This window comes from Aspergillus brasiliensis (assembly GCF_001889945.1).
Source record: "Aspergillus brasiliensis CBS 101740 unplaced genomic scaffold ASPBRscaffold_3, whole genome shotgun sequence".
In the NCBI taxonomy this organism is placed as follows: domain Eukaryota; kingdom Fungi; phylum Ascomycota; class Eurotiomycetes; order Eurotiales; family Aspergillaceae; genus Aspergillus; species Aspergillus brasiliensis.
The window spans coordinates 1749336-1761682 of record NW_027137444.1 but is presented as its reverse complement, the minus strand read 5'-3'; the positions used below and the strand labels follow the sequence as shown (position 1 = coordinate 1761682).

The window sequence follows — 12347 nt, the reverse complement described above, 5'->3', positions numbered from 1 at the left end:
CCCGGCGCTCTGTAATCGGTGATATCGGTCTTAAGTTCGCTTTCAGTCTATTTTCTGGGTTCTATCTTTCGGTTTACTTTTTGGTCATGGGTCATGTTTTCGGACACGGTTATGGATATGGATATGGATATGGACATGTGTTTTGTGGGGGGCAGTTTTGTTGGCACTATTGTGCTTATCTCATGGTATTTACGGGAATCGATGCATTAGATCACTTGGGCATTGCATGACAACAGGAGGATACCATCACACTTCAATCGAACGTTTATTTCCTTAACTTGTGCTGAGATATCGAAGCTATTCTAGTATGCTGAAATTGGATGGCATGCATTGTACCTTCTGATACTACCCTGAAAAATGTGGACATACATGAGACCTCACGGTGTGGGTTAATAGTCTATCAATAGCATTTACATTGTGCCATGAATAGCAAGTATTGACAGACTCTGTTCTTTATTCTTTCTTTCAGGAGCTATTTCAGTGAATATAAGGGTACCATTATTCTATCAAGTTTTCCCTTCTACAATGAGTGTTGCCAGACAAACACACCCACCCACCATTCCTTTAACCCTCGAAACCAGTCTCTATGCATTAAGTTATTGTTATAAGACACTTATTAGACCCTTTATTCTTATGCCAAAATAACTCCTTCAATACATGATCATTCATGCCTTTTGTTTCCTCATCCATCAACAGGCTATTTATGCATCTCTTTGTTTCCGGACATTCAACACCACAAACCAAAATAGTTCCTCCGATGTGAGGATCTGTGAATGTTCTGTTTTACCATTCTTTATACCTTGTTCGTGTTACTTGCTAAATGCGTCAGGTGGGGCTGTGTAGTGATCTTGGAAGACCGCCGGGATTGGTTTCGGTCTACTTTGCTTATCACCTGTTCTATTGCGACCTTTGTGAAGGTCTTACAGTTTTTATTTAGTAGTCAGAGGTGTTTGATATTGTCTCATTCTATCTTTTATCTATCTTCTGAAACATGCTCTGAGGTTGTATTCATGCCTAGGAGTAAGATCCAATATCTCTAGCCCCTCGAGTATCCATCCAACATATGCACTGTTACAGAGCCTAGTCAGATGACACCTCTGGAGCAAGAGGAGTCTGATGAAACAGGCTTTCCGAGTTGCCTTGTGGACAGCGCCATGATGGCTCAACTCATACCAGCTGTTGCTTTTCTAAAAATGTGTAGGATACTTCATGATTATTTGGACCCTTATGTGTTTGGTTCGATTACTAGTGATTCCTGGTGTCACACATATATACATCAGCCTAGCGAATGATCATACAGGCCGTCACCTATATCGCAAATTAAACGTGAGATAGGTCAGTGGAGTATCTCTAGCTGGCAAAGATATTGGCCGCAATAATAAGAGGAACTATAGCATCTCAACATCTAGCATCAATCACCCATCCAATTCGCGAAAGCACCTACAGGTCCGATCAACCAAAGGAGGCGGCAGGATATTCTCCCTTTTAAGCTCCTTCCGCAGAGCTCTTATCCAAAGACTCACATGCTCTGTTTCTAACCTATCCCAAATCCGCTGGAAGCGCTCTTCCAGTCCATCGAACTGCATTTTCCCTCTCTCAACGACATACCAACGGAGAGAGGAGAGCATCCGATACCAATCATCATCACAATGGCTATTGTAGCCCTCATCGCGGCAACGTAGGAGGATGAGACCGTGGATGACCATGGTGAGGGTCGGGATCTTGATCTTGTATTTTTCCAGCTCGTAAGGATCCTCGTAGGCCCTTCGATTCAGTTCGACGTATAGCATCAATCGCTCGTCGTGTGGCGTTGATGTAATTCGAGGAGGGAGGCGTACATCCCTAGTTGTCATGTAGTACTTATCATATCGTGATGGCACGCCCAGAGTGAGCTCCGGAAACGAGAAAAGGGTGCCCGCTTGCCCGTAGAGCTTCAAGTAGTATGTACGCGCGGGAACAATCCAGTAGCTCTCGATATGGAAGTGTTTAGCCGGTATCATTCCGTCTTCGGGACATTGGAAGCGTTCGCAATCTGCGACGTGACTCTCAGGGCAGATTTTGAACCCCGCGGCTTGCAGAGTTTGATATGCAGCATTAATCAGGTTATTTGGGACGATGAAGGATATATCGTGCGGCTTGCACTCGTTAGTGCGTGTTGGTTCACAGATAGGTGATGGAAATCTTACCTCTTGCATAAAAGCACCGTATGCAGAAAGCATGTATTCGTTCCAGAGGACGTTAGGTATATTTGCATGATCCAGAAGTCGCGCGATGATGGCGCATAGTTTTCGGCCGTAACAGCGCATTTTCGTGGTCAAGATAGGTACCCCCGCTTTGACGCATAGTGTTGTCACATATCCTTAGGCATAGAAAAGGTTCCTTTTCTGCCAATATCTCTGGGAAGACTTGATATTTCATGCTTCTTTAAGATTTCATGCGTTTCTTAAGTCCTAGTTAATCAAAAAACAAAGAGGTTGTTTCCGGAATAACACTATTGATGGAAATCCATTCAGGACCCTGTGAGCTTCTATGTGTGTTACTATACTCTCCTTTCACAGTGTTTCATGCCATAATGTACGACAGACAGAGCCATTGACGCTGCAAGTGCCTACACTAACATTGGTCTTGATTACCTTCGCTTTTGTCTCGGACATATCCTTGTTATAGTTTCGCATTTTCCATGCCATGATACTAACTTCGGAGGACACAGAGAACCTGTGACTTATTAAAACCATTTTACCGTAGCCTGTATCAATATGGCGGAATGGTTCATCAACTCTTGCGCAAAATGAAGAGCTGTACTTGTTCAATTAGTGGTGTGTTCTGGCAGGTCTCTGGAGATGAAGAGCATCTCCCCGGCTGGCCGAGAAGATGCATTAGATGCACGTCTTCGTATCGTTTAAGGAAAAGGGAGATTGAGGATAGAACCAATATATTTCATCTGAAACTTTCCCATCTCGGTTTCTGCCATAGACCAACACCCTCGCAGATGGCATTTATGTATAATGAAATGATGCTACGAAGGGAACTTCCATTGGTCCACAATCTATAGCATCAGCTAGCTCTTCGGGGCATAGTATGCTTGAGGTCAGTTCATAACATTGATTTCAGGAGGGCATTCTCTTTTTCAGTACCTTCCAGGATTATTCCTGGAGAGAGACTGATTCTGCTTATCTGGCAGCATCTTGAGAGAATCCACTTCGAACATGTTCCGCTGATGTCAAGTTTGGGTTCAGTATCTCACTTCGAAAGGAGGCTTGGCAGGAACGCGATCCGTCCGTCACGTGTAGATCTTCGATCGGCCGCGGCCAGGTGATCTGATCCGCGCGACGCTTCCCTGGCAAGATTGACCTTGACCTTAAAATAAACACTGAATACAAACTTTTGTCGGACTTACGCGCTTATATTGTGTGGTCAATACTTGCCGGGTCTACGTTTTCACTAGAACAGCCTTCATATACTGCCAACGACGCATGTGCATCACCCGATAGCCGGAACATTCCTCTGAAGTCACCTCCATTCGCCATGTACGGCGAACACGGAAACAAGCTCGTATGTGCTTCTTTCTCAAACTATTTCCATGTATAACCGGTCCTGACGAAATCTACACACAGGTTCAACATGCCAAGCGCACTCAAGCTCTCACCCATCTCCCTCCCTACCAAACCGAATTGGTCCGTGCCGTAGCCCGCGAAGTACGCGACCTCGACCGAGACGTCGCACACCTCCTCAGCCCATTCGAAGGCAGTTTCAACCCATCACAAGAACCAGCCGTCGCCTGCGCCCTCCTAGTGGATCATCTCTGCATGCGCCGCAACAAACGATGTCTTCTTGCCTACCACCGTGTCCGCGCTGAAAAGCTCGAGGAGCTATGTTGGAATGGCGTCGATTTGCTCGAACAGCAGCTACCGACTGCAGACGAAGGGGCTGCAGGTGCATCAGGCCAGGGGAACGGGGGATATGCAGCGATGGGCACTGCGGGTGGGAACCACAGTTCATTGAGTCCGGAAGAAGAAGAGTATTTCCGGCAATATAGCGATCTTCTGGCGGCGTATAAGGGACAGTGGACGGATATTGATCTTACGGGAAGCCTGGAGCCCCCGAAGGATCTCTTCATAGACGTGAGGGTCTTGAAGGATGCGGGGGAGATTCAGACTGAGTATGGGTATGTGAGGCATTTTATTATATGTCCCCTCGCGCGTTGTTGTTGATCGGCGGGTTGGAATGCTGACATTGCATATAGGGTGATTAATTTGACGAAGAACAGTCAACTCTACGTGCGGCAAGGGGATGTGGAACGGTTAATCGCGCAGGGATTTTTGGAGCGTTTGAGTTGATGGAGGACGACGAGTTTCAGATCATGCAATTTATGTCTTATGATACCCCAATGATTGATGCCTCAGAACGGAGTATAGTACAGGACGGTCTAGCTAGAATATGCTGTGTAGCGTTGTTTCGGAACGATCTCTTTTTTCGTCTTGGTGTCCAAGAATCGGGCTCTAACTGCATACGTGTGCCCCCATTAGTAGAAGCTATTATCGAAAGTATTACGTAGAGTAATTTATATATCACCAAATAGTTCTTTTTAGACTATCTAGCCTTGCAGTAGCTGCAGGACCGTTGACGGCAGCGGCGGTGCTTACCTAATTGTGTGTGAGCAGAAGGGAGCATCGGGGCCTATCATCGGCCTCTCGCGTCCAAGCTCCTTTGCTCGCGCCTGCAGCAAATTTGTGGCACTAACGACAAAACTTCCCCTCTCCAAGGCCAGAGGAACCAACTAACCCAGTATTCAATTCTTGTTAGTCCGCTAGCGACCGCTCCTAGGCCTCTAAGGTCTTCCGGTTGAGATCGGGCCCGTCAAAATGGTGGACCGGCGACAGTAGTGTCTTGTCCGTGATAAGGCTTTTTTAGTCACTTCCGCCCGCGAGCTTTGATAACGATCCTGGGAGCCATGTCTGGGCCTCATTGAGTCCCTCCCGGACCCTTCTGGCCTCCATCTTCGGAAGTCTGCTGTTCTCCTCCTTTCTGACATCTGACTTTATACTTTATCTTCTTCCCCTCACCCGATTCACCCAGTCGAAAAGCAATGCCAACAGCTGCTGTGTCAATTAAATTCTTGCGTCATCTGCTATCATCACCCCTCCTCACACCTTTTCAGTCGTCAAACAATCACAAGCTTCACAGCCTGCGGGCTTGATCTCCTCCTCCCCGGTGGGGCTCTGGGATATACAGTGGTAGACTGTCTGTGTGAGGTGATCCCTCATCACAGTCTTCCTTCCGTTTGCGGTCAACGATGGGTGTCTTCCGCTCCCGAGACAGCAGCGACTTTCGCATATCCGGGCTATCCCCTCATCGCTCATCCTTGGAGGACGACCTAGACTCGGATCGAACAGAGATCCCTGTTGAGCATGCCAACCATGGCAGTCCACCCCGGTCATCGGGGCTAGATTCAATGGTATCTGGCGGTACCAGCTTTCGAACCCCTAGTCGGTCTTTTTTCCACCGGTCATTCCATACTCCAGCAGGTACGCGGCTACAGGAGATCTCCTCGTCTTTGGTTCCCTCACGACAAACATGTCGATGCTTTGTCATATCCAGATCTAACCTTTCATTTTAGATACAGCGCATTATTCATCTCATGGCCTCAGGGAGCAGACGGCCGAACTGGCTTCCTTTGCATTGTCCCATGAAACGAATACCCTTCCCCCATCCTTAGATATTTTCCATCCGTCTCAAAGCCCGAACCGCCCACCTTCTCCGGCAATTAGTTTCGCAGCGCAAGGAAGGGCGAATTTAGAACCCGGTCCTTCCTCCGTCCCCACCACCGGTTCGTCGGTCCTGACACAGCTGATGCGCAAATCCGACGCTTCCGAAACTGATCGAGACCACCGGGACAGATCCACCGACTGGGATGAGTTAAGCGAGAGCGCAGCGTCTGAGGATCATCTCCTAGGAGGTGCAGCGGGGGGTGCGCCTGCTACCGAGCAGACCTCCTTGTTGCCCAAAACAGCACAGGCGGCCCCCTTTCAGAGCTATGGAGGGACTGGTGACGTCGAAAGTCAAGGCCATACGGGGAATAATCAAACAGACGCAATTCCAGGAGCTGTTCACAAGCTTAGGATGTGCTTCTCTACGGTGACGAATCCGAAGTCGTGGGACGGACAAACCGTATGGAGAGACGGGATTGTTTATCCCCTTAGCTTTCTGCCATCAGTATTCCTTGGACTTCTTCTCAATATCCTCGACGCTCTTTCGTACGGCATGATCCTCTTTCCGCTCAGTGAACCGGTCTTTGCTGATTTGGGCTCGGACGGTATCTCAATGTTTTACGTCAGCACGATCATTTCACAGTTGGTCTTCTCATGTGGGGGCTCCATTTTCAAAGGAGGAATTGGGAGCGAGATGATCGAGGTTGTGCCATTCTTCCACCAGATGGCCTTCACCATCCTCAATCGGATTGGTCAAGACAACCCGAAAGCTGTCTTGGCCACGACAATTCTCTCCTTCGCGGTTAGCTCGGTTCTCACCGGCTTGGTGTTTTTCCTTATGGGAACCTGTAAACTTGGTGCCCTGATTGGTTTCTTTCCACGTCACATCTTGATTGGATGCATCGGTGGTGTGGGCTTCTTTCTGCTGCTCACGGGCGTTGAAGTGTCTGCTCGGCTACCGGGCCCCTTCGACTTCACCGTGGGGACACTGGAAAAGCTCATGCAGTTGGACACGGTATTTCTGTGGACAACACCATTGTTTCTTGCTGTTGCTCTTCTTATTTTGAAGCGTTTCTTGCGTTCCAACTTCTTGGTTGGTGGCTATTTCATTGGTGTGGCACTTGTATTCTATATTGTGAAGTTCAGCGCCAGAGTACCTATGGATTCTTTGCGCGGCAAAGGGTGGGTATTCGATGCTCCATCTTCGTCAAACCCGTGGTATCACTTCTATACACTTTATGGTGAGTGATGAGTTCATGTCTTCGCGAGTGTGCGTCCCATTGACTGTTCTAGACTTCTCTGCTGTTGATTGGTCTGCATTCCTTGACACAATACCTGCCATGTTTGCACTCACATTCTTCGGAGTACTTCATGTGCCTATCAATGTTCCAGCATTAGGCATCTCTACCGGCGAAGATAATCTCAATGTCGACCGTGAGCTCATTGCTCACGGTGTCACCAATGCCTTGTCTGGCTTTGCTGGAAGTATTCAGGTGAATATGACCTACCCCTAGCCGAAGAAATTGCTGACGTGTTCCAGAACTACCTCGTATATACAAACAGCCTTCTGTTCATTGACAGCGGTGGCAACTCTCGTGTGGCAGGAGTCATGCTTGCAGCTGCTACTGCAGGGATCATGGTTATTGGTCCAGTTATTGTCGGGTTCATACCAGTAATGGTTGTAGGAGCACTTATATTCCTGTTGGGCATCGAGCTGATGCAGGAAGCCCTGGTTGATACATGGGGCAAATTACATCGACACGAGTATCTGACGGTAAGCTTTATCCTAATGTCTCGTAAGAAACCCTTCGGCTAATTCTGCAGGTTGTCATTATCGTTGTTACCATGGGTGCCTGGGATTTCGTAGTGGGGATCTTTGTCGGGATCATTCTTGCGTGCTTAAGCTTTGTCGTCCAAACTTCACGCAAATCTGCCATTCGCGCCACCTTCTCGGGCAGATTCACCGGCTCAACAGTCAGGCGACCGCCTATTCAGCAAAGCTTCCTGAAGGAAGCAGGGCAACAGACACTCATCATCAAGCTTGGTGGATATCTGTTCTTTGGAACCATCGTGAGCGTGGAAAACACCTTGAGGGGGCTCATCGAGGAAGAAGCATTCAACAAACGCCCCATCAGGTTCTTGATTCTGGACTTCTCCCGTGTTTATGGCATCGACTTCTCCGCAGCTGAAGCATTCTCTCGCATCAATCGTATTCTAAGAAAACGGAATGTGCAGATGACAATCTCGGGCCTCGACGTAGGCGGAGACGTTGGAAAAAGCCTTCAGAATGTGGGGCTGTTCGAAGCCGTGAATGGCGTTGAGATCTTCGAGGATCTGAACTCAGCCCTCGAGTTCTGTGAGAATGACTACTTGAAGGTCTTCTACAGCCACAGGGAAGCCTTGTTAAACGGCAAGAATAAGTCATCAGCCTTCCTTGAAGTTCCTACGCCTCAGGGTCAGTCTCATCTCAGCGATGCGGTAGTGAGTTCACCTCGTCAGCGGTACTTGCAGCAAGCCGCTAGAACGACTCTCCACGAGAACGAAATGGCGGTTGTCCAACCAGCTGCATGGTCCGCAATGCGACAACCCTTGCCGCTTCTCCTTCAGACATTCCAGGGCTTGACGTCTCGCAATGAAGATTTCTGGTTCAAGGCTTGTACGTACTTCGTCCGCGAGAGCTACGCGGCTGGCACCGTACTATACCACGAAGGTGACGTCCCGAGAGGCTTCTATCTGCTGGAATCGGGGATGCTACGCGCAGAGTACGAGCTGCCCCAAGGACGTTACTTCGAAATCATCGTAGCTGGACGACCCTGTGGCGAGCTACCATTCTTCAGCGAAACGAGACGAACAGCAACAGTCAAAGCCGAGCAAGATTGTGTCAGCTGGTGCTTGACTGCTGAGAAATGGCAGAATATGCGCGAGCGTGAGCCGGAGATTGCGCGAGAGCTACTAACCGTTAGTCTCAAGCTGACAACGGAGCGAATGGACAGTATTACTTCGTAAGTGATGCCAATTTACTTCAAACGATCAGTACTAACCTTTCCCCAGATATGTTCTTACGACGGCAGCTTGATAACAATCATGCCGTCCTGTACTTGGCAAACCGTACTGTACTTACTTTGTGTCGCATTTGGGATGGACAATTGTTGCATATGTAATGACCTAATGTGAATTTCATTTTGGATATTATGCTTGATTACATATTCAGCGATGAGAATGTAGAAAAGCCCACCAATGTATACGATCACCAGAGAGTAGGCGCTCACGCAACCATCTAGATCCACGAGAGGATCCGTTACCAGCCGACACCACGGCGCATGACCGCCGACGAGGAATGAACCGAACCACTAGCAACGTCGAACCATCTCCATTGTCTCCTCGGGTCCGACAACACCAACCACTAGCCTGCAAGCACCTCCAAGTGGCACGGAGTACATGGAAAGCATTCCGGCCACCAATAGGAAAAGTAAATCGTAATTGTTGCATACAATGATCGATCGAACAATGGCGTGACAAAAGATTATGAGTCGATCAGTTCCGTCAGTCAGGCGACCCTGCCGGTCCGGTCTCTCCACTCACATCTTTTTCAAAAACGGCTGAATCTTCGTAGTATCATTATCAACCACTGCCAACCACTGCACTGCATCTACTTAGCTTAGGCAAATACCAAGCAGTTCCGAAACCAGATGATCACCAGTAGGTAGTACTCCCAACATCTCTCTTTCTCTCTCTCTCTCCAGCTCTGTGTCTTGCTACTTACAGCCACGGAAAATCATCCGGCGACTGAGAATTAGGTGGGGCTTTACTAAGTGAGGGGGGCCGAAGAAGGAAGGTCACGTTATACATTTCGCTGCTTATCTGGGACCTTACTTAAGTAGTTATTTAGCATCTACTACTCCGTAGATACAGTGATTTAAAATAGAGTAATTGTGAGTCATGTGGCTCGCTCGGGCTAGGTATCCGTAATTAGCGCTTGACGAAGAACGGTTGTCATTGTTCTCATGCTGGCAGCCGTGACCAGTACGTAATGGATCGGAATGAGTCTATATTCTGCATCTATTAAGATCTAGTCGTATTCTATGTGAAGAGGGGGACTGCAAGCCGGTGGGGGAAGGAGGGGAGGTCATTCTGATGCGATCGATCAAAAGTTGACAAAGTCCCGTGTCAACTGTCATGTGCTGTGACGGAAGATTCGTCATTACTATCTTCGATCAGGACATATTGCAAATGCGGAGTATATCGGACGATGTATAGAGTATGTAGATAGTTAGATGCGGTAAGTAAGCGAGCGAGCAAGCAAGCCTTGTGGTTGGGAATTAGTCAGAGAGAATCCGATTTAACTCGTTAACTAACTAGAAAGAACTAGTTATCTAACGTTGAAACTATTGAGTATCTATTTTTGTTAATGTTTATTTGTTTGCTTTTCTTCTCTTTGGAAGTTCCGGGCGGTGGGAGTGATATTCTACTCCATGAGTCATCAGTATGATGGTTGTTGCTTAATTGAGGGCTATTTAGTTGTAGTAGGGAGATGCGAGATGGCGCAATCAATACATATTCTACCGAGTACGGAGTACTCATCTGGGGGGACTCGGGGAGGGGGGCGGAAGTTGGGTTGGTTGGTTGGTAACTAATTAACTAGTTAGTAACTGTAAAAGGTTTTTTTTTATGGGGATGGGATTATTACAGTGATGATCTTGATAGCATTTAAGATTACAGTGTGTTGTGAACAACAAGCTTTAGAATTAGCATCGCAATCAGATGCGCACATTGCAACACGCTGCCTGCCCCCTCCTCTCTTCGAGTCATTATGACACGGCGGAATCTTCCACCACCCTTGAAGACTAACTATCTATCTACCCCGACTGCCGACGGGGAGAGAGGGGAGGGGGGAAAAGAGAGGAAAAAGCAAAGAGGACAAATCGGCCATCATTGCAACACGGGCCAAGCCTGATCATCAGATCGACGGTGGTCTGATTGGTTCACAGCGGTCCGGGATAAGCAAGTCGTTGGTGCCGTTCAGGTTGATTGTCGTCGCAACGGCGAAAAAAGGGGGTGGTGGGTGGTGCTGCTGCTGCTGCCGCTGCTACTTGGTTAGTTAGTACTCCATAAGGAGTACTGTTAAGTAAGATCCACATCTTCTTACACTTACCGCCGCAGATACCTACTGTATATATCTACTTCTCTCCTGCAAGCTTCTAGTTGGTCGGTCGGGTCGGTTTGAACCGGTGCGGGCTATATTACTATTAGTACCCTGCAGTTGCTTTTGGAGCTGCTGGTACCTACGTACTTGGGCTGGTGAGCAGCAACTACTTGGTAGGTACATGATTAGTTGGTTGGTAGTGCTGCGATGGAAGAAGTAACTATGGGGCGGGGCCCCCCGAGTCACGGGCGGCTCTAATGCTGAATGAATTTCCTATTTCGGCTATGATATGATAGGCGAGTGACAATCATGATTTGATGGCGGAAGAGTGTAGGGAAAGCATGCGTGACGATCTCTCTTTTTTCTCTTCTGATGCTGATGGTGACGGTGCTTTGACATATGATGCTCATTTGGTAAGGTAGGTTAGTCTGTAACTGTTGGTTCCGTGGTTAGCTATTATTGTGTGCTGTGGTTTGGGAATAGTCAGGTGTTGTGATGGAATGGTTGCGCTTTAGACAGGTGTGTGCCCAGAATAGAATGGGTTCATGGTAAGGAGAAAGCTTGGGCAAGGAGAGTGCTTGATTTTGAGGTGGAACTAGGCGTTTTATTCTAGGGCTGGTGAGACTAGTACGGAGTATGTAGGAGGTGGTGGTTTGTCTATCTGTTCGGACCTCCTAGGGAGTTGAGTTGAAGTGAAGTGAGTAGTAGTGACCTTGAGAGTTGAGACAGGGGATGATGATAGCGTTGGTAGATGTGGGTCGCTCGTCCGCCCGCCATGGCGCTATCCAGTCATCCTACCCTTACTAACGTAAGTAAGAAAGTACGAGCGAAGTGAACTGATGGACCTTGTTGGGCAGGGGTGAATTTTTCGATCCTTTTTTTCTTTTTCCACGCTGGTCATTGCTTTCAAAGATTTGCTTGGAAAAAGAACAAAAAAAAAAATAGTTTCAAAGGTCCTTGTGAGACTGTGAGATAGTATGCGACGATAGGATCGCAAAGTCACAGATACTTATGGAAGAAACCTATCAAGGTTGCCGAAATCCAGACGCCATGATCAGGGTATTGTCACGCGAGTCCATCTGCTACTGGCCGCAGAATCCTCACGGATAAGGCAAGGTAGGCTGAGATGGAGGGTGTCCTTGGCCCCTGGTTGGCCCCCGAATTCAACAACAATGTCGGGCTGTCACGAGGGGGTTGCCTGTCTCATGGATGGGGATTGCCATGATTGCCGCTGGGATTGGTATTCTCCCTCCTCCATACCTGAGATAACCCAGGTTCGCCGCCATCGGAGCTGGGAGGATGAGGAAGATGATGATATTGATGACGACAATCATAAGAATTATTGGTTTTCTCCCCCTCCAGAACAGATCCTCCACATCGTTAACCAAAACGACGACTGGTCAGTAACCGAGCGTCTAATAAATTGCAACCTACGGGCAGAATACCTCAACTAGACTAAAACACGGAAATCCTAAGCAGTAGCCCGGCGCTTAACA

General features: G+C 48.1%; 3 protein-coding genes across 3 annotated transcripts; 2 read left to right on the top strand and 1 right to left on the bottom strand.

Annotated features, from left to right (window-relative positions):
* Positions 1-1375: 1375 nt before the first annotated feature.
* Positions 1376-2454, bottom strand: ASPBRDRAFT_460733 (uncharacterized protein). Its single transcript, XM_067625546.1, has 2 exons — positions 2187-2454; positions 1376-2135 (listed from the first exon to the last, which is right to left on the bottom strand). Exons 1-2 carry the CDS (start codon positions 2304-2306, stop codon positions 1416-1418), a joined length of 840 nt encoding a protein of 279 aa, XP_067481977.1. The 5' UTR covers positions 2307-2454; the 3' UTR covers positions 1376-1415.
* A 972-nt stretch (positions 2455-3426) lies between these two features.
* ASPBRDRAFT_73033 (DNA replication protein PSF1) lies at positions 3427-4514 on the top strand. The gene is made up of 2 exons (XM_067629199.1): positions 3427-4165; positions 4244-4514. Exons 1-2 carry the CDS (start codon positions 3555-3557, stop codon positions 4335-4337), a joined length of 705 nt encoding a protein of 234 aa, XP_067481976.1. The 5' UTR covers positions 3427-3554; the 3' UTR covers positions 4338-4514.
* A 779-nt stretch (positions 4515-5293) lies between these two features.
* Positions 5294-8915, top strand: ASPBRDRAFT_668399 (sulfate transporter family protein; the record flags this gene model as incomplete). The annotated part of the gene is made up of 6 exons (XM_067628796.1): positions 5294-5525; positions 5618-6949; positions 7002-7201; positions 7249-7482; positions 7533-8710; positions 8760-8915. 6 exons carry the CDS (start codon positions 5294-5296, stop codon positions 8782-8784), a joined length of 3201 nt encoding a protein of 1066 aa, XP_067481975.1. The 3' UTR covers positions 8785-8915.
* Between the last annotated feature and the right edge of the window lie 3432 nt (positions 8916-12347).

Excerpts from the sequence above, each read along its gene's own strand:
- ASPBRDRAFT_73033 (XM_067629199.1), top strand. The coding sequence starts at position 3,555 with ATGTGCTTCTTTCTCAAACTATTTCCATGTATAACCGGTCCTGACGAA. Across the intron at positions 4,166-4,243 it reads GAGATTCAGACTGAGTATGG|GGTGATTAATTTGACGAAGA; the intron begins GTATGTGAGGCA and ends CATTGCATATAG.
- ASPBRDRAFT_460733 (XM_067625546.1), bottom strand. The coding sequence starts at position 2,306 with ATGCGCTGTTACGGCCGAAAACTATGCGCCATCATCGCGCGACTTCTG. Across the intron at positions 2,136-2,186 it reads ACGGTGCTTTTATGCAAGAG|CCGCACGATATATCCTTCAT; the intron begins GTAAGATTTCCA and ends AACGAGTGCAAG.